General features: G+C 35.3%; 2 protein-coding genes across 4 annotated transcripts in view; one reads left to right on the forward strand and one right to left on the reverse strand.

Annotated features, from left to right (window-relative positions):
• Positions 1–1,722, reverse strand: part of LOC127854801 (probable C-mannosyltransferase DPY19L1) — a 58,401-nt gene extending 56,679 nt beyond the window's left edge. The window contains exon 1 of one of the 2 annotated variants that reach the window (XR_008037110.1): positions 1,501–1,722. Coding sequence is in view for 1 of the 2 variants with exons in the window: in XM_052389847.1 (XP_052245807.1) it covers positions 1,501–1,669 (169 nt within the window). In the remaining variant the exon portion in view is untranslated. The remainder of the gene's footprint in view (positions 1–1,500) is intronic. The other variant, XM_052389847.1, reaches the window with a different exon arrangement.
• Positions 1,723–1,826: 104 nt separating this feature from the next.
• On the forward strand, positions 1,827–18,043 carry LOC127854802 (spermatogenesis-associated protein 48-like). Of its 2 annotated transcripts, XM_052389848.1 has the most exons (9): positions 1,827–2,533; positions 3,070–3,134; positions 3,774–3,791; positions 4,780–4,871; positions 5,358–5,496; positions 7,423–7,490; positions 9,524–9,673; positions 11,649–11,762; positions 12,937–18,043. In XM_052389848.1, exons 1-9 carry the CDS (start codon positions 2,002–2,004, stop codon positions 13,082–13,084), a joined length of 1,326 nt encoding a protein of 441 aa, XP_052245808.1. In that variant the 5' UTR covers positions 1,827–2,001; the 3' UTR covers positions 13,085–18,043. The 2 variants fall into 2 exon arrangements, with proteins under 2 accessions (XP_052245808.1, XP_052245809.1); XM_052389849.1 differs by lacking the exon at positions 3,774–3,791 and having other exon boundaries at positions 1,829–2,533.
• The last annotated feature ends 2,903 nt before the right edge of the window (positions 18,044–20,946 follow it).

Consider the following 20,946-nt stretch of genomic DNA (forward strand, 5'->3'; position numbering starts at 1 on the left):
ATAAACATACTAGCAACTTTATTTATACGAGTTCAACAGTGTCTTTTCAGTATTATACAATTTTATTTTTCAAATACCTTCATATGCCCAAACTGTGCTTAGATTGCATGCCTTAGATGAATGTTTACATATTTCACAATTAAAACGGGTCTCCCCTTCAATCTTTTCAACAATTAGCCACGGGACTTGTCCCTTCCACTCGTTCAATGTTTTTTTAGTGTTTAAGTTTGGACCCGTCGTGTCGCGTTTTTGTTTAGCTTTTCCGACTGTGTCGGAAACTGAACATACAGCATCGTATAATATCTTTTCTATAATGTCTTTCTAATTATTTAACTTCGGCTCACTTTGCGTACAATATGTTAAAAGCGTGTTTTTGGACGCTTTGCAGTTTTTTAGGACGCTCTCTGGGCGCCGCCATTGTTTTTTGACAGATAGACTGTATACGGCGCTTTTATTGGAAAAAATGCGCTTTGTTAAACAAACCCGATAACCATTCTAAATAAGCACCGCAAAGATCTTTAATACGGGAAAAGAACTCAATAAAAATCGATACGAAGCGATGTTAAAATAATATTCGTAACTTGATTTTGTAATTCTTAATGGTACGACAAGATTTTAAAATAAATACGTAATGGACTTGAAAAAAATTCGTAATTACGAAAATACGACCCTTATCTGGAGCTCTGTTCAACTCTCAGCTTTATAACCCAATGGTTAGCTGAGAGTTGCAATGCGCGGGCTCTTGCCCATGGGTGCAAAATTTAATCAAAAATGCAATGGTTAAGGAACACTGAAACTGCAAGATCTTATCAACGTTTACATGTCTAAACCACAAACTCATATGAATGGTACCATTAAAACAATAAATAATTGCTTTTTATTGACTCAGTTTTGCTTTCGTACTCTGTATCCATCATACTGGAAAAATGACCCAATATTGGTTAGGTACACCAATATTTTGCACGACGGGTTATGTGTTGGAAGCCTACAAAGTCGATAATGATGTGTTATTCGATACAGAATACACTGTTTCAAATTAAAAACATGCGAGAACATGTCAGCGAGGAAAGTGTGTTGAAACATCGTTGTGTTTTTATAGGGTGCATGCAAAGGATAACATCTGTAGGTTGCCATTCAGGTAAATTTAACATGTTTATGAAGTTTATTCTTTATTTTTCTCAATTTGTCTAGAACGACGTCTGTTAAGTGAAGCGCATGGATTCTCTGCGCTGAACTGCACCCATGTTTATGAAGGGGTGCATATGGACTGCCAGAGCCGCCATAGCAAAAATTATCAAAGGCTCTGGCATTATATGGACTAATGATATACTATATCACATAGTTCAAAACAAAAATATTAAACTATCTACTCTTTTTTAATCTTATTGAAAAATGTAATTCAAGCAGTAGTCTGTTTTCATTAAAAAAACAGTCGCCTATGCACATTGATTGAGAGAAGAGGCTGCAGTTCGGATGAATAAATCGTCTGTTCATGCATACCTATTCCAACTAATGCGATTTTGTAGAATGTGCTCGTGACATGCTTTTTTGATCCATCCTCAGTGCTAGCCCTTCCTTTTGGGACATGTTTCGCTTTGGAAGCACCTTTAACAACGTTCGATTTTCCATTAGAAGCGTCTGCATTAACCGTCTTACTCCTTTTCGCCATTGTTGATGTCGTGTAATTACTTAAGAACGGTTCCTATAATACATAATTTTCTTTTCTTATATAGTTAAACGAAGTAACGAAATGTTTACCCGTCTATTTTTCCGTTTAATTGGCTTCCGGTAATTTACAGCGCACCTGTTCGGAAAAGTCGGAAACTTCCTTTTAAGGGCATTTCCGACGTGTAGCTCCTGGCAACTAGGAAGTTTACACTGAGTCGGAAAATGGAGGCCTGAAAGGTTTTAAGTGTACAACCGAAACCAACGTTATATACGTAACACATTCATATTTGCATGTGTCCAACTCGATAACAGTGGCAATTTAACATAATAAAAATGACTGAGGTGATTTCTAATGGTACTGTGCTCGCAGATTCTACATTTCGGACCAGGCCCAGTTTTCAGACCTACCTGTACACAGATGCCAATGCAGGTGGCCACTCAGTCTCGCAGATTGAAGAGAAACGTAGGATAAGACATATGAAATTCCCTTCACTGAAGGGGAGACAAGATGTTGAGTCGTTTCAACATGATTTAACGAACATTTCATATAAGCGATGGAACGACACTGGAGACTACCGTGCTGAAGCCCCATATAGAGACTATGATAACATTGTGGACCCAGTGTCGGGTTTCGTCAGTGCCGGTGGAGATGTGGATCGCAATACAGGTCACCAGAAAATAAAGTCCCTTGTTCAATTGAACACCACACCCCAAGCCTCGGTCCCCAAGTCTAAGGACTCCGATAGGAAGTTTGAACCAGCTGCACCACCCGAGCTGCGACGATCGAACACTTATGAGCCCGGGGCACCCTCAGCATGGAATAGCAGGAAAACATCTGATATTTGGATTCGGTCACAGTTAGGAGGTAAGTTTTATATATAGTTTTTCATTTTGATGAAAATAAATCTTCTATTTAAAATAATCATGTTAACGGTAAGCGGCATAGCCTAAGTGGAATAAGAGTATTGGCATTTAATTGTCCAGATTTATAAGAGTAATGATACACCAATTTGTGAAATTGCACTGTATTTTTTCATTTGTGTATTTTGGCTGTTGCTAACCTATGAAACATTATAAATATTGGCATTATCTTATAGTTTTGTATTTTATGAAATGCCTTTTGCTATGGACCCAATAAGAATCATGCATGCGTAAATCAAATAATCCAAGCTGACATTCCACACTTAAATTGGAACAACTCGAGAAAATATGCTATACTTCACATTAGGTCACGTACTTCAATTTCTGTTCGATATGTACAATTATAAAGTATTTTTAATTGGATATACATGTATGTGGTGTTTTGATGTGAAAGTTGGCTGTTTAATGTAAATGAAATATTGCTTTTGAAAATATGATTTAGTTTTGAGGTCATGGAAATGCATTTTTGTGTAACTTCAGGCTGGACAAGTGCCCATGACACAAGAAAACCCCCACCAGAAGCCCAGGACATGAGGAGAGCAAAGGTACGGCTTGCATGATTGTAATTGATATTTAAAGACAAACTGTCTAAATTAAACAAAAGTTATAACTGGTTGATATATATTTGTTGTAGTATGACTATTTCAGGAAATTATTCCATAGAAAAATTGATATCGAAAAATAGCTTAAGAAAGAAGATAAAAGTTAGCACCATTGGATTTCCAAATAGGGTCCTTAAGATAAAAAGTTTATAGTTACCCTTACCTAACAGTCAAACTGACTGTTATATATATTCAATCATGTTTTTTATTTTCACAAAATAACACATACACAACAGAACAACTCTAAATGATTCACCAATTTTTTGCATGTGATGCTAAATAATTTTATCCATTTCAGATGATGAAAATAAACAATTTTGTTTTGTTAAACACCTTGTTGAGATTGTGTGTTCTTTGTGCTCAACCTAGTGTGTAGTTATTATAAAAACATTAAATCAATGACCAAAAGTCAAAAAAAATGTTATTTTACCATTCAATGTGAAATACTGGTCCTTAAAGATGTAAAATTGTTGATAAAGCTTTGTTCAGGTTAAATAATAGGATTCTTACATGGAGATTGAGGATTAAAAATTTTAAATAGCTCAGTTTTAGGAAAAATGGAAAATGTTTTATTATTTCCAGATGCTTAACCAAGGAAAGGTACTGAAATGATATGTGAGCACGATAAACTGGTTTCCTGGACACACTTGTAATTGCATAATTAAACAATGTGAACTTAACATTTACTTTCCCTCAGGTCTTAGTATTCAACAATGTACATGTATTAAGACGTCCTTATATGCAATTAGATCATCTGATGATCTATCAGATTGGAAAATTATTATGTTTTTTGTTGTTTTCCTTTGTTGTGTCTTTGTACAATGCACTGCCACTGTCCAAGCTGTTATTCTAAAGTTGTTGTATTTACTTTTATGTAGCTTAATTATTTTCATACAGTTAACTGAATTGGTACGATGTTCATTTAATGTAAAATATAATGTTCTATCTACATTAAGTCCAATTAGATTATGGATACATATTCGTTTTCAGAAAATTGTGATGGTCAGTAATGTTGGATTTTACAATTGTGAACTCTGAAATTGTTCATAAAGAATATCAGTTTTTGATTATAACAGTACATGTTAAGATTTGTATGACATATTTATTAGTCCCCTACTGGTTTCACCGGAGGGGACTTATGGTTTTTGCTCTGTGAGTCTGTCACACTTTTCTGGATCCTGCGATAACTTTAAAAGTTCTTAATATTTTTTCATCAAACTTGGAACATGGATAGATGTCAATATGGACATTATGCATGTCATTTCATTTCGTTCCTACGTCAAAAATTCTGGTTGCTATGGCAACAACCATACAAAAATAACGGCTACCGGGTAATCTGAAAATGGTGGAATTTCTGACAATGGTGGAGCCGGTAGGGGACTTATATTGCTTGACAATAGTCTTGTTTTATTTGATATTATTATACATATGCTACACTAAATATGGTGCATAAGCCTCACAAATAACAAACTCCAGTATGAGTCAAATGTTTAACTTACTTAACATCTAATATTGCCAATCTTAAAGTGTTTACATTCTTGTTTTGATCATACTTACTTTCAATGCCATTATCATTTTGTTATTTCAGTCCATGTATGTTCAAAAACCACCTTCAGAGCAAAGCAGGGAAGGTAGAGATCATCTGGCCATGAAGTTCCAGTACAGTACATCAACTCAGAAGTATGTGGTGTTGACAGAGAGTACCATGATCATATTGATTTACTTTGTTATTTATACAGTTTCAAGTATCACATACATAACATTTTTCCTTTTAGAGGCTAATATTTCAGGGATTTTACTAGATAAATTAGAAGTAAAATTGTGTTGTTTTTTTACACAGTTCACGTATTTTGGCTTGAGATAAGATGTGTAGAATAATCAGGTTCAAAAAGAAATGGTTCATATTGAGATCGTCAGTATTATATTTTGAATTTGAACCACTCTTATTTAAATTTGAACCACTCTTATTTAAATTTGAACCACTCTTATTTAAATTCGAACCACTCTTATTTAAATTTGAACCACTCTTATTTAAATTTGAACCACTTTTATTTAAATTTGAACCACTCTTATTTAAATTTAAACCATTCTTATTTCAACCATTCTAAAGCTTTTAATTTAGATTAATTTTGGAGATTATTTTTTTTAATATTTATTATTCTGTAGGTCTTTTGAGGAGGTCCCATGGGATGTGATGCTACCGCCAAAGCAATGGGCCCCAACCACAACGCTGGAGGAGCGCCCAGACATGATATCCCAGACCTACACTCTGCACAGATATGACCCTGCCGCCCAGGAATGGCAGGTATGCATGCCAAGAAATGATACTCCAATATGTATGTCCCATACATGACATTCCAATACATATATCCCACACATGATATTCAAAGAAATTTCATCCGAGAAATGATATCCCATAAATGATATCCATGACATCAGGGATGGAAATTATATCCCAGTCATGTCCTGGGAATGATGTCCCAGACATTATATCCCAGTCATTATATCTCGGACATTATATCCTGGGCATGATGTCCCAGACATTATATCCTAGACATTATATTCCAGACATGATGTCCGAGACATTATATCCCAGACAAGATGTCCCAGGCATAATATCCCAGACATGATGTCTGAGACATTATATCCGAGACATGATTTCTCAGACGTTATATCCTAGGCATTATATCCTAGACATTATATCCTAGACATGATGTCCCAGACATTATACCCTGGGCATGAGTTCTCATACATTATATCCCAGACATGATATAAAAGACATAATATCCAAGCCTTTATATCTAAGACATACACAGATATGACCCAGTTCCCCATGAGTGCCTGCTAGTTACCTTTGCCAGGCAGGATATCCAATCATGATTTCCCACATGTGATATTAATCCAGACATGATCTCCAAAATGTGATATTCCAGACATGATATCACATACATAATATCACAAACATTGTAACCCATATAAGATATCACAGCAATAGTATCATTTATATGAGTTGCCACACATGTTATCTAAAAAATTATGTTTAAAACATACCCCAACCATTATATTCCTAGTATGATTTCCTAGACGTTTTATTGAAGACATGATATCGTAGACATAAGATGTTAAACATTATATTCAATATGTGGTATTCCAGACATTACAGTAATAACAATATATCCCAGAAAGGATTTTTAAGATATGATATTCTAGACATGGTTTCCAAGGCATGAAATTCCAGACATGACATTCCAGACACGATATTTAACATATCAAACATAATATCCCAGACATGATAATCTAGACATGATATCACAAACATTATATCACAGACATAATATTACAAACATGTGCACTTTATATATATGACTCGGTTATCACATTCCAGACATTTAAGACATGTTTTTTTACATTTCATTTGCACAATTTCATAATACTTAAGGTTTGTGTCATATATTTGTAATAAAGGTTAATATCCTATAGTTCAGTATTGCCTGTTACTGCACATGTTTGAAGTAAACATGAATGAAATATATACATTAGGACTGACGTACAAAAGGAAATGAATTTACACTTGTACTTCTTTTGTGAAAAGGTAACTCAGCAGTACTATACTAAACATTTAAGATTATATTAATTGTAATGCCAATTACAAAAATTGATTTTTTCTAGAGTTTTATAATTAAACAAATACTGTTCAACATTTATTGAATCTCAATTATTAATGAAACTTATTATTCAATGATACCTGAGTGTTATACAGTGTAATACGCTGATCATACTTAATGCTATATAACTAGCAGCAATTGTTTTCCTTCTTTATATAGTACCTGAAAACGACAATTTCCTAACTGGGAAAAAATACAAATTTCCCAATTGCTGTCCCAAAAAAACCCAATTGAAGTTAATAAATTTCTTTAGTTTTTTTTAGAAATAAAATTCAATTTTAAGTTATTTTCCCTATGCAGCTCAATAGCTTGAACCTAAGTAAATATAAGATTGGTATTTTGACAACACCTAGTTATCAAGTTTAAAGTTTTTGGGGGAAAACAATCAAATACACCAATTTCTCAATGTGAAGCCTTCACAATGCAATTTTTTTCACGCATATTTTTCCCAATTGTGCTGGTACCAGTACTTTTTTCGATTAGGCAAAAAAGTCACTGAATTGAATTGTTAAAATACATATGAATGTATTGTATATTTGTAATTATTGGTTGTATGTTCATTTCAGAACGCTGGCAGATCGTGGGACTGGTTCCAGAAGCGACACGCATACTACAAGAATGGACCCATTGTTTTGTAAGTTGGAAGTAGGGTACAAGAATAACATGTTGCTGAACTCCTCTACATGTATTAGTCCTTTGCATGCTGGGAAATTTGTCGTCTGCTAAAATGTTGTCTGCAGAATTTCTAAAATTAGCATTTTCTTCGATTTTTTTCAAAGAATACTATCAGAATAGCAAACAGTTTGGATCCTGATGAGACGCCACGTTCTGTTTGCAAAGGCCTTTAAAATTCGGCTCCAGCGCTTTAAGGGTTAGTACACAACTGTGTTCCATTCATCAGATATCACATATCAAGCACCACCAAATGACAACATCTGCTAGCCAAGCAATATGGTAGGATATTATTTTAGGCTATTAGTACTTACCATAATTTCACAATTGAAGTCACTGTAAATGTTTGCCCAGCATCATAACTTAACCATTTCCCACTGAGAAGCAAAGTTAAAATGACATAAAACAGCATAAAACCAGAACAGCCTGCGAGTAACTCCAGAAAGAAAAGGCTTTAATTAAATTTAACTTTCTAAGGGACTACAAATGTGTCAAAATACGTATTAATTGGTAAAGGGTTAAGGAAACCATTGACTATATATTTATTATCATGCAAAAATGAGTCTAATACATCATGCAATCAGCGTAGCTTCAGCCCAGCCTGACCATCCGCGCAGTCTGGTCAGAGGCTGCTAGCCCAGCCTGACCATCCGCGCAGTCTGGTCAGAGGCTGCTAGCCCAGCCTGACCATCCGCGCAGTCTGGTCAGAGGCTGCTAGCCCAGCCTGACCATCCACGCAGTCTGGTCAGAGGCTGCTAGCCCAGCTACAAAAAATAAAATAAAAATACACGAAAATCGTCTTAAAACAAATCAAATTTGAAATCAATTAATTAACTGTGTTTATGTATTAAACAGTTTGTCCTAAATATACTGGTAATTGCTATAGATCCTTACAGAATGATGTTTTTTATGTATCAGCTGCGGACAACCTCAGACAGCTATCATAATTATGAGCCGTGCTCTGTGGAAAAAAGGGGTTTAATGCATGTGCATAAAGTGTCATCCCAGTTAAGCCTGTGAAGGGGTTTTTCAGCACTGTCTGCGCCTCCCGAAAACGGATGCATTCCCAATGCAATCGGACCTGATCCCAAACCGAAATTATAACAAAAATTCCCAATTTCAAAAAAAAAAAAAATTTTTTTTTTTTTTTTTTCAGAAAGAAGAGTCTTATGACATATGATTATTAGATTATTAATGTTCCAACTCGTCCAGCTGATGTGTATCATACCAACAAGCACTAATGTGGTTAAGCGAGGATTCAGCACCATGAACCTGCAGCTGTGCTCCCCATTTCACAGCACATTCACACAAATCAAACTTACTCATCTGAGGCTAACCTGCATTTAAGGTCAAAATAACAAATAAAAACAAATTTATTTGTTGAACCTCTGAATAATTTTAGCATGATAAATTCCCAATGTTTTCCCAAAATGATCCGTTTCATCGAAGCAAAAATTCCCAAAATGGACAATTTTGTAAATAAAAAATTCCAAATTTGGTCAGACTCCTTTTCCCAAAATAGGCAGAAAAAACCCTGCTGTGTCGTCTGCATTTTTATGCCCTCGGTTACACTGTCCGTCCGTCCGAAAAAAACACTTTAACGTTTGCCATAACTTTTTGCAATATTGAAGATAGAAACTTGATATTTGGCATGCATGTATATCTCATGAAGCTGCACATTTTTAGTGGTGGAAGTTCAAGGTCAAGGTCATACTTCAAGGTCAAAGGTAAAAAAAAATTGTTTTTATTTCAAAGTGGCGCAATAGGGGGCATTGTGTTTGTGACAAATACATCTCTTGTTTGTTTAAAGAAAGTCTCTTCTTAGCAAAAATCAATTTAAGGCGTAAAGTGTCGTCTCTGATTAGCCTGTGCAGACTGCAAAGGCTAATCTGGGACAACACTTAACGCACATGCATTAAACCCCTTTTTCACAGAGCACGGCTCATAATCATAGTTTTCTGAGTATGGTGGCACACAATTCCCTTGATGTTTCAGCTGTAGTCAGCCTCCCAGGAAGCAGCATATCCCCGGGTATGGTGGGGCAACAGGGGCAGATAATCTGGAGGAGCTCGACAATCCAGCCATCCCATTCAACCCTTACACGGTGAAACGTGTCACTATACCTCGCTACAGTGAAACCTCACAGTAAGTAGTCCCTACTCAGGTTTAGTATACCTCTCTACAGTGAAACCTCACACTAAGTAGTCCCTTCTCAGGTTTAGTATACCTCTACAGTGAAACCTCACACTAAGTATTCCCTACTCAGGTTTAGTATACCTCGCTACATTGAAACCTCACAGTAAGTAGTCCCCCCTCAGGTTAAGTATACCTCTCTACAGTGAAACCTCACACTAAGAAGTCCCTACTCAGGTTTAGTATACCTCTACAGTGAAACCTCACAGGTAGTAGTCCCTACTCAGGTTAAGTATACCTCTACAGTGAAACCTCACAGGAAGTAGTCCCTACTCAGGTTTAGTATACCTCTCTACAGTGAAACCTCACAGGTAGTAGTCCCTACTCAGGTTTAGTATACCTCTCTACAGTGAAACCTCACGGGTAGTAGTCCCTACTCAGGTTATGTATACCTCGCTACAGTGAAACCTCACAGTAAGTAGTCCCCCCTCAGGTTAAGCATACATCTACAGTGAAACCTCACACTAAGTAGTCCCTACTCAGGCTTAGTATACCTCGCTTCAGTGAAACCTCACAGTAAGTAGTTCCTTGACAGTTTTAGTATACCTCTTTACAGTGAAACCTCACAGTAAGTAGTCCCTACACAGGTTAAGTATACCTCGCTACAGTGAAACCTCACACTAAGTAGTCCCTACACAGGTTTAGTATACCTCGCTACAGTAAAACCTCACAGTAAGTAGTCCCCGCTCAGGTTTAATATAACTCTCTACAGTGAAACCTCACACTAAGTAGTCCCTACTCAGTTTAAGTATACCTCTTTACAGTGAAACCTCACAGTAAGTAGTCCCTACTCAGGTTTAGTATAACTTGCTACAGTGAAACCTCACAATAAGTAGTCCCTGCTCAGGTTTAGTATACCTCGCTACAGTGAAACCTCACAGTTAGTAGTCCCTGCTCAGGTTTGATATGGTAAAACCTCACAGTTAGTAGTCCTTGCTCAGGTTTAATATACCTGGCTCCAGTGAAACCTCACAGTAAGTAGTCCTTGCTCAGGTTTAATATACCTGGCTCCAGTGAAACCTCACAGTTAGTAGTCCTTGCTCAGGTTTAATATACCTGGCTCCAGTGAAACCTCACAGTTAGTAGTCCTTGCTCAGGTTTAATATACCTGGCTCCAGTGAAACCTCACAGTTAGTAGTCCTTGCTCAGGTTTAATATACCTGGCTCCAGTGAAACCTCACAGTTAGTAGTCCTTGCTCAGGTTTAATATACCTGGCTCCAGTGAAACCTCACCTCACAGTAGTAGTCCTTGCTCAGGTTTAATATACCTGGCTCCAGTGAAACCTCACAGTTAGTAGTCCTTGCTCAGGTTTAATATACCTGGCTCCAGTGAAACCTCACAGTTAGTAGTCCCTGCTCAGGTTTAATATACCTGGCTCCAGTGAAACCTCACAGTTAGTAGTCCTTGCTCAGGTTTAATATAGTAAAACCTCACAGTAAGTAGTCCTTGCTCAGGTTTAATATACTTGGCTGCAGTAAAATCTTACAGTTATCATGACCCTCTGGGATTTAATATATACCTTTCTTCATTTTAACCTTTCAGTTATCATTATGTCTTTGAGTTTTACCCTTCTATATTGATGTTGTAAGTACCTAGAAGTTAATGTACCTCACTGGAGCAACATTAATGAGTGCGCAAGCAGGATTTGGCTGTAATTTTAAATGATTTAAGGAACAGCTGAATATTGATCTGCTTTTTTGTAACGCAGTCTGTTGTATATTATCATAGTCGTTTAATGTAATTTTTTTATGCTTTTAAACATGTCAGTTTGAATAAATATTCCATGTTTGACATTTGGTATGAAGGAGTTTGAAATGCTAGCCTTAATTTACTGCTTGCCACATTTTTCTTATTTTGATCAGTTTACAATCAGTGAACCCAAGTCATGTTGCAATCAACCAAACCCATTTTTGCTATATTTTCCAGCAAGCCCAATATCCCTGGTTACCAGGGCTGCACCCTCTACAGGGGTCATTACGCCCCAGCCCACAGCAACCCTGCACCCCCCAACAGTCAGGCCACCACTCAACTTGTGCACAAGTAAGTGGGACAACATCACTCAGGAATTTTACACTATATGAGCTGCACTCTGTGAAAAGGGGGTTTAATGCATGTGCGTAAAGTGTCGTCCCAGATTTGCCTATGCAATCCGCACAGGCCAATCAGGTATGACACTTTCCGCTTAAACTGGATTTTCGCTTAGAAAATACTTTCTTTTAACAAGAATAATCATAAGAGCGGAAAGTGTTGCCCCTGATAAGCCTGTACAGTCTGCACAGGCTAATCTCGGACAACACATCATGCACATGCATTAAAACCCCTTTTCACAGAGCATGGCTCATAAGAAATCTACAAAATCAAAACTGACATGTGGCTTTCCTTTTGACCATTTGACTTTTGAACTTGAAATATTTTTTTTTCCATTTTCATTTTTAAGAGTGGTCAACATTTAAATTCAACAAAGCAGATATAAATGACACACTGCTAGATATATGAGCCTGTAGGTGACCTTTGACTCTCTCGACGTCCAGTCTAAGGAAAGACCTGCTCTCTGCAGACTTAATTTCTCGGAGCGTCTGAGTTTGATTTTTAAGAATTTTTCCTTAATTATTACCATTGTTCTGAATCATAAATAAACATATTGGTTTTTCAAATGGGCAAGTGTGAAAGTGAATGTCTCAGAGACTGCAACGTCCATGGTACGTAAAAGATTATACAGGTTGTATTTTAATTGTCATACAATGGATGTGCAGTCATATTAACACCATTATCTAACTGCTTAGCAATGTTTAGGATACGTTGATAATTTTGGACTGTGTATATTCTGTAATTTTATGCTATTAAATATCATACTCACAATGAACCTGAGCTTTATCAAACATTATTAGCATTTGTATATAATGAAAAGTCAAAAATGAGCCACGCTCTGTGAAAAGGGGGTTTAATGCATGTGTGTAAAGTGTCGTCCCAGAGTAGCTTTTGCAGTCCCATCAGGCTAATCAGGGACGGCACTTTCCGCAAAAACTAGATTTTTGTGAAGAAGAGACTTTCTTGAAATGAAAAATATTATAAAAGTGGAAAGTGTCATCCCTGATTAGCCTGTGTCGACTGCACAGGCTAATCTTGGATGTCACTTTACGCACATGCATTTAACCCCCTTTTCACGGAGCACTGCCCAAATATAAAAAACTAGTTTGATCTTCATATCTGCTAGGGAGAAGCCAGTGGTAGGCTCACCGTCAAGTTCCCAGAATCACAAGCGTGAATCTAAGATGTCCAAGATGGTGACCCTGGTACCGCCATGCAACCCTTTCAACCAGATCAACAAACTCAATGAAGTCATAGCGAACAAGGTGGATTAGGTCTTGTGATAAATATCTGTTCAACAGTGTAGTCAGGGCAAAGGTATGAAAAGCTTGTTAAGTCTGTCTTAACTTTATCATAATCATGAACTCAAGATCTCAATATTAAACTTAAGATAATGAATATTATGTTTAGAAAAAAACAAAACAAGTAATATGTATGAATATTTATAAGAAATGAAAGTATGAAATGAATTATTTTTAAATATTGAATTGTTTGAAAATACTTATAATATTTAATACAAGAATAGGTAGGTTCATAGTTTAAGATATGTCATAAGGTAACATTTGTCTAAATTTAGCCCTCAGTGATTTTTATTGCTTTAATTTGTTACAGCCTGTGCCATTTGAATTGGGAAAATTAGCGCGATAAACCATGAAATTGGGAAAAATAGCGCGATAAACCATGAAATTGGAAAAAATTAAGCATTATAAATAGGATTATAAGTAACAGAAGTGATATTGTTTTTAAGTGCATGTTCAGGGAGTTTTCTAGAAAAGGAGTCTGGTCAAATTGGAATATTTTTAATCAATAAAAGTGGCAAGTTTGGGAATTATTTATGGACAAAAATGACTAAATTCAAGTTATAAATTTTGTGATATGTTTACAAAATAAAGTTGAGACCTAGATTTAAGAAATCATAATTAAGTTATATGAGACTTTAAAAAAAAATAAAAAAATAATAATAATTTTTTTTTTTTTTTTTTTTTTGGAAATTGGGCTTTTTTTTGGGAAATTTTGGTCAGATTTTGGGGAAAAAACGTGTATTTTTGCGATTGGGAAGCAGCCGAAAATCGGCTGTAAATTTGAGCAAAAAAAATCACTGGCCCTAAATATGTTTTCAATCACATCACCAAAACATTCTTTCGTTCATTCACCATTTCCTCTGTTAGATAGCGAACACTTTTGTATTTCTTACACCATGAGTTTTCTATTGCGATATTATAAAAGTGTGTGTTTTGCTTTGAATTGCTCAAACTTAGTTATGACTCTTTTGTCTTTGGCATCTTTGTTTCATTTGTGCACATGATGTACATCACAATAGTTTAATTGATCAGGCAAACTAAGCAATAACTGCTAGACTAAATAAATTATATATAATTAAATTATAAATTCTGACCAATTTTAAATAAGATGATTGATTATGGCTACAATTATTCTGTCATTTAATTTGTATCTTATCCATTGGACTGTGCTCTGTAAAAAGGGGGTTTAATACATGTACAAAATCCCAGATCTGAGACAACTCTTTACGCAAATTCATTAAACCTTTGCATGCTGGGAAATTTGTCATCTGCTAAAATGTTGTCTGCTGAATTTCTAAAATTAGCATTTTCTTCGATTTTTTTCAAAGAATATTATCAGAATAGCAAACAGTTTGGATCCTGATGAGACGCCATGTTCTGTGGCGTCTCATTTGGATTTAAACTGTTTGCAAAGGCCTTCAAAATTTGGTTCCCGCACTGAAAGGGTTAAACCCACTTTTCAAAGAGCACAGACCATTTATATCCAGTAATGTTTGGATTCACTTCATGTGTTGATATATTTTGAAATATCTTGTTTTATTATATGGTTTGTGCCAGCTTTTTATATGCTGAAACAACGAACCATTATTGTTACATAGCTATAACATATTTTTTCAGCATTTGCTATTACCAGTATTGTTATACATGATTATGCAATTTGTGTCTTACGAGAATTGTGATATACCCAGTATTATTCTTAGTGTGAAATGCACCCAGTAGTTACGTTTGTGCGCTTGCAGAATATTTGTTATTTGCTTTGCCTTGTCTGTCTATTGCTGTTGTTGTTTTTTTTAATTTACTGTTAAGTAAACATTTTTACTACTATCTTTATACATTTTGTTTACAAAGTTTAAATTTTTAGGAATTTCTATATATTTACGTTCTAAAGTATGTTTTTATTTTAGTATAATTATCACTGAAAGTTTTAAGTCGCTTTACATTCATATGAAATGAGAACTATTGTTCTGTCTGTATTTTTTCATTGTTATGTTAAAACCAGCACATATATTGTTGTGGTGTGTCTTGCAATACTATTATCCAGTTAGCTCTTGTTTTTGTTATCTTGACTGTTGTTAAAGTCTTCCCCTAGTTTTTATGCCCCCGGTAGGGTGGCATATAGCAGTTGAACTGTCCGTCAGTCAGTATGTCGGTCCGTCCGAAAAAAAAACTTTAACGTTGGCCATAACTTTTGCAATATTGAAGATAGCAACTTGGCATTCATGTGTATCTCATGAAGCTGCACATTTTGAGTGGTGGAACTTTCAAGGTCAAGGTCATCCTTCAAGGTCAAAGGTAAAAAAAAAAAAAAATCAAAGCGGCCCAGTAGGGGCATTGTGTTTCTGACAAACACATCTCTTGTTTGTACTTCTTTGCAAATCTTGTTATCATGTTATGATTTGTTGTGGAATTTCCAGTGGTAAATCACTTTACATGTGAAGAATTTTAGATATCAGCATTATTTTGGTCAATTTTGTAAGGATCCAAAATGGAAGTATATCAGCATTATTTTGGTCCTTTTTTAGGATCCAAAATGGAAGTATTTTGGCATTTTGTTTAGGATCCAAAATGGAAGTATTTCAGCATTATTTTGGTCTATTTTTTAGGATCCAAAATGGAAGTATTTCAGATACTTCAACACAAGGAATGCTATTTCAAAAAATGCTTACATGAGTAATTAGTATTGAACATGGAAAAATGTAAATTAAATCTATGCATTTAGAACATTAGCTACTTGTAAACTGCATGCATAATTGATTTATTTTCCTTGTCAGGGACCATATATTGTTTCTGTGTGTTAAGTAATACTGCACTAGCACCGGTACTCTTGTGCTTTTAGCTGATAAATTGATTTTGAAACTCCCAATCATCTAATTTGTTGGACTGATTTAGTTATATTAACAGCAACGGGTAAAGCTGTTTTGTTTTGTAATGTTAAACAGTAATTTAACTCACTTTGCATTTGAATTCATAGTTTTGATTTGTAAACTAATTAATTTTCTTATTTTATTATCCACAGCTTACAATGGGCAGATTGCATCAACTGTACAAGTAATTATTGTTTATATTGTCCATATACATATGCTGTATGATTTGCTGAACTGTGATATGTAATACACAGTATTGTGACTCATGTGATATATTGTAGCGTTTGTATCTGCTAGAGCTATCTAAAACTAATGTAATATATCACTGGTAATAATGTCTTGGTCACCTGAACAAGAAAGATCAAGGATTTTCTGCATGATTGATTTTTTGCTATAATAAAATGAAAACATTTACAATATATCAAAATACATTTTGGTTGGCAGAAAACCAAAATCATGATGGCTTTAATCAAATGAATTTCAGGCGTTTTGATGTATTTATCTTTACTACTGTGCAGTATTAAGATTGAGCAGTATTTTACAGTCTGTAGTATTGTATTGGCAGTCTTTTTTCATTGTTATATTGTTTCTTAATGAACATGCTTGTGTACTTTTTATACTAGTTTAATTAGAAGTAAATCTAACAAGTTCGCAAGTATTCATTACTATAAATGTTTAGTTTGTATCACTTTATCAGTGTTAGATATTGTTCTTGCCCACACAATTTTATGTTGTTGACATTGTTGTTAAGGTTTTCATAGTTTTAATGCTTTACTTATCATATAAAAACAATATTGTCATAAGAAAAAGTTTTTATTGGTTTTGAGCTCGATTATTCTGAGACATCCATCTCACCCAAATGTTGGCCTTGTCAACAGCCAAAGCATCTAGCGACACACAATGTTTGCATGAAAACATGTTCATATCTTAGAATTTACAACAGATAGTCTGATGAAACTTCACACATGTGTTAGAGATTATCATGCAAGGTCACAGATCAAGGCCTATAACTCTGACCTGCCTAAAGCAGAATTATGCCCCTTTTTGTACTTAGAAAATTCAGGTAAATGTTCATCGACTTTTTTCTCCATCTGACATGAAGATCAAGCATGGAGTTGCATTTGGGGCCTAGAACGAGGTCACTGTTGCTAAAAAATATATAACGAGTTGGGTTGGAGTGACTTCAGTTTGGATGAATATATTGTACTGAAAGTTTGTGTTAAAGTAGCTTACATGCATACCAAGGTTGGGATTGACTTTGGGGCCAGATGGGTCAAGGTCACTGTTACTAAAAATAGAAAAATGGATTCTGCTAAATAACTTTAGTCTGTATGTAAGTAACAGGTGCTGTAATTGACTATGTGGGTTGCTTATAGGCAGACCTTGCTTGCAATGTCAATTAAATTCCCCTAACTTCATTGGTAAAAATGTGAAAATATAATTTATAGACAGTATTATGACTTGTTTTTGCTCAAAATTTGTCATCATTAACTTCACATATACTATACATGGTAGTAACTACTGATGATATTTAACTTCAAATATGTTTTAATATATCAGACAAGTCACACACAATTGTTCATTAATCTATCAGAGCAGAAGAATAGTCAAGGGCTGTATAATGGAAGAGCTTTTGTTCAAATAATTAAATTATGATGTATGCGAAATTGCTTACTTGTACTTTCTTGGTATCATATAGAAAAGTGATGTTTAGAAGAAAAGCAGTCATTGTGCTTTATGGACAATTTATTTGCCATTAACAATTGTTCCTGCTAATAAGGTATTTTTGTATGTAAAACCATGTTGCAGATTCTGACATGAAATCTTAGTAGATGTTTGCCTTTTTTGCACTGTATTCAAAATTTATGTATTATACACTTGCATTGCACCCAGGGCATACCTAACAGAAACTCATAAGTAAAATTGTTAATTTTCAACACCATTCTTATAAATAATATTAATGTCTTCTTTTTCTTTTGAGTTGCATATGAAAGATTCAGCTTATCTTTCAACTGCCTATTTACTGTTCAGTGTGGAATGTGCTTCAATAAAATCTTGAGCAAATCTTGTCCCACTTGTTATCCTTTGTAATGGACGTATCCAGTTTTTTTTACATACAGTTAAAATTCTGCCCAGCTAGTGTTTAAAGAATTGAAATAGTCCTTTGTAATAGACCTATCCAGTTTTTTTCACATACTAGTACATTTAATACTTCTTCACAGCTTGTATTTAAAGAATTGAAATAAAAATATTACAAACATAACTAAATGCTTTTGGAATTTCACAAACAAAATTCATGTGCACTTTTATATGTTAAATGGTTAAACAGCTTCAAACATACTTTTAAACCAACACAGAATTGCAAAATGCTTTATAAATTACAAAATCTTATTTAGTTGTCTCTTACCAAATCCACTTAATGCAAAATCAAATGTCTTCTGGTGTCATTTGAGCTTGCCAAATCCACTTAATGCAAAATCAAATGTCTTCTGGTGTCATTTGAGCTTGCCAAATCCACTTTATGCAAAATCAAATGTCTTCTGGTGTCATTTGAGCTTGCCAAATCCACTTAATGCAAAATCAAATGTCTTCTGGTGTCCTTTGAGCTTGCCAAATCCACTTAATGCAAAATCAAATGTCTTCTGGTGTCTTTTGAGCTTGCCAAATCCACTTAATGCAAAATCAAATGTCTTCTGGTGTCATTTGAGCTTGCCAAATCCACTTAATGCAAAATCAAATGTCTTCTGGTGTCATTTGAGCTTGCCAAATCCACTTAATGCAAAATCAAATGTCTTCTGGTGTCATTTGAGCTTGCCAAATCCACTCAATGCAAAATCAAATGTCTTCTGGTGTCATTTGAGCTTGCCAAATCCACATAATGCAAAATCAAATGTCTTCTGGTGTCATTTGAGCTTGCCACATCCTCTTAATGCAAAATCAAATGTCTTCTGGTGTCATTTGAGCTTGCCACATCCACTTAATGCAAAATCAAATGTCATCTGGTGTCATTTGAGCTTGCCAAATCCACTTAATTCAAAATCAAATGTCTTATGGTGTCATTTGAGCTTGCCAAATCCACTTAATGCATAATCAAATGTCTTCTGGTGTCATTTGAGCTTGCCAAATCCACATAATGCAAAATCAAATGTCTTCTGGTGTCATTTGAGCTTGCCACATTCACTTAATGCAAAATCAAATGTCTTCTGGTGTCACTTGAGCTTGCCACATTCACTTAATGCAAAATCAAATGTCTTCTGGTGTCATTTGAGCTTGGCACATGACAATCAATGTGACAAGCAATTTTTTACTAAAAAATGACCAAAGACATTCAACAGTAGTTTCCGAGCAAGATTTTAAAGATGCTATATCTGTCCTCAACCATTTGAAGGCCAGTGGATCAGATTAAAGCAACCTAACACTATTAAAAGAGGTATGTAAAGAATTGGCCCCCTCACTATGTCTCTTTTTATGCCCCCAGAACATAGGTTCTGGGGGCATATTTAAATCGCACCATCCGTAAGTCAGTTAGTCTTTGCGTCCGGATTAGTTTCCGCTCAATAAGTCAAGCAATTGTCATCAGATCTTCACCAAACTTTTTTCGTGAAAATGTCTAATGCAATAACATCTAGGTCAAGTTCCATAATCGGCAAAATTAACTAAGACACTCTTGAGTAATGGCCCTTGAATCATCAAAAAATTGTTTTTTTTCTCGTTTCCGCTCAAAAACTTTTGCAATTGTCAATAAATCTTCACCAAACCTCATGAAAATGTGTAAGGCAATAACATCTAGGTCAAGTTCGATAATTGGCCAAACTGACCCAGACACTGCTGAGTTACGGCCCTTGAATCATCGTAAAATTGTGTTTTTTCTCGTTTCCACTCTATAACTCGAGCAAATTTCATAGCATCTTCACCAAACTTCATGAAAATGTGTAAGACAATAACATCTAGGTCAAGTTTGATAATTGGCCAAATTGACCTAGACACTTCTGAGTAAATTAAGGCCCCTGAATCATCGAAGTATTGCGCTTTTTCACGTTTCCGCTCAATAACTCGAGCAAATGTCATAGGATCTTCTCTACACTTCATGAAAATGTGTAAAGTCATGAGATCTAGGTTAAGTTCGATAATCAGCCAAATTGACCAAGACACTCCTGAGTTATGGCCCTTGAATCATCGAAAAATTAATTTTTTTCTCGTTTCCGCTCAATAACTCAAGCAATTGTCATCGGATCTTCACCAAACTTAAATAAAAATGTGTGCAGCAATAAAATCTAGGAGAAAATAAATAATCAGCCAATTTTACCCAGGCACTTCTAAGTTACGGCCTTTGAATTAAAAAAAAAATGCGTTTCCGCTCGAAAAATGCTCATAACTTCTGTCGCTTCAGATGTAACCTTCATATTTGGTATGCATGTGTATATGAACAAGACCTTTCCATACGCACACACTTTTTGACCTTGAACTTAGGGTCCGCGTTAAGGTTTCGAAATCTGCGTTTAGGTTTCAAAAAAGCGTTTTTCGGGGGCATATGTCTTTCGATGGCAACATTGCTAAAGCTATGGATGATTGGAAAGAGGTCCAAGCAGTTGTTTGCGATAGCGAAAGCATTCAACAAAGTAAGGCATCAAGGGCTATTATCCAAATTGTCTTCTTTTGGCACAAGTTGCTCTCTTCTGGGCTGGTTTTCTTCCTACCTCTAGCAGGAAACAATGTATTGTCTTTGCGAATACACCTTCCTGGTCTTCTCTTGCTGCCTATATCCCACAAGGATCAGTTCTGGGTCTTTTGCTCTTGGTCAATGACATCGTTAACGAGATCAAGGCCAACATACAATATACAATTGTAAAAAAATCCGTAATTGTCTGCCCACATTTTAAACACTGATCCATCTGAGTAATCTCCTTAATTGTCAAATACCTGGTTGGTCTCTTTATTCCTGCAAAAACAGAAACTGTCCTTTTTTCACTT

Source organism: Dreissena polymorpha, chromosome 13 (assembly GCF_020536995.1).
Source record: "Dreissena polymorpha isolate Duluth1 chromosome 13, UMN_Dpol_1.0, whole genome shotgun sequence".
NCBI lineage: Eukaryota > Metazoa > Mollusca > Bivalvia > Myida > Dreissenidae > Dreissena > Dreissena polymorpha.

Bases quoted from the DNA above. Each gene is read 5' to 3' on its own strand.
- LOC127854802 (XM_052389848.1), top strand. From the start codon at position 2,002: ATGACTGAGGTGATTTCTAATGGTACTGTGCTCGCAGATTCTACATTT. The intron at 5,497-7,422 runs GTATGCATGCCA...TGTTCATTTCAG, and splicing joins CTGCCGCCCAGGAATGGCAG to AACGCTGGCAGATCGTGGGA. The intron at 9,674-11,648 runs GTAAGTAGTCCC...TATATTTTCCAG, and splicing joins CGCTACAGTGAAACCTCACA to CAAGCCCAATATCCCTGGTT.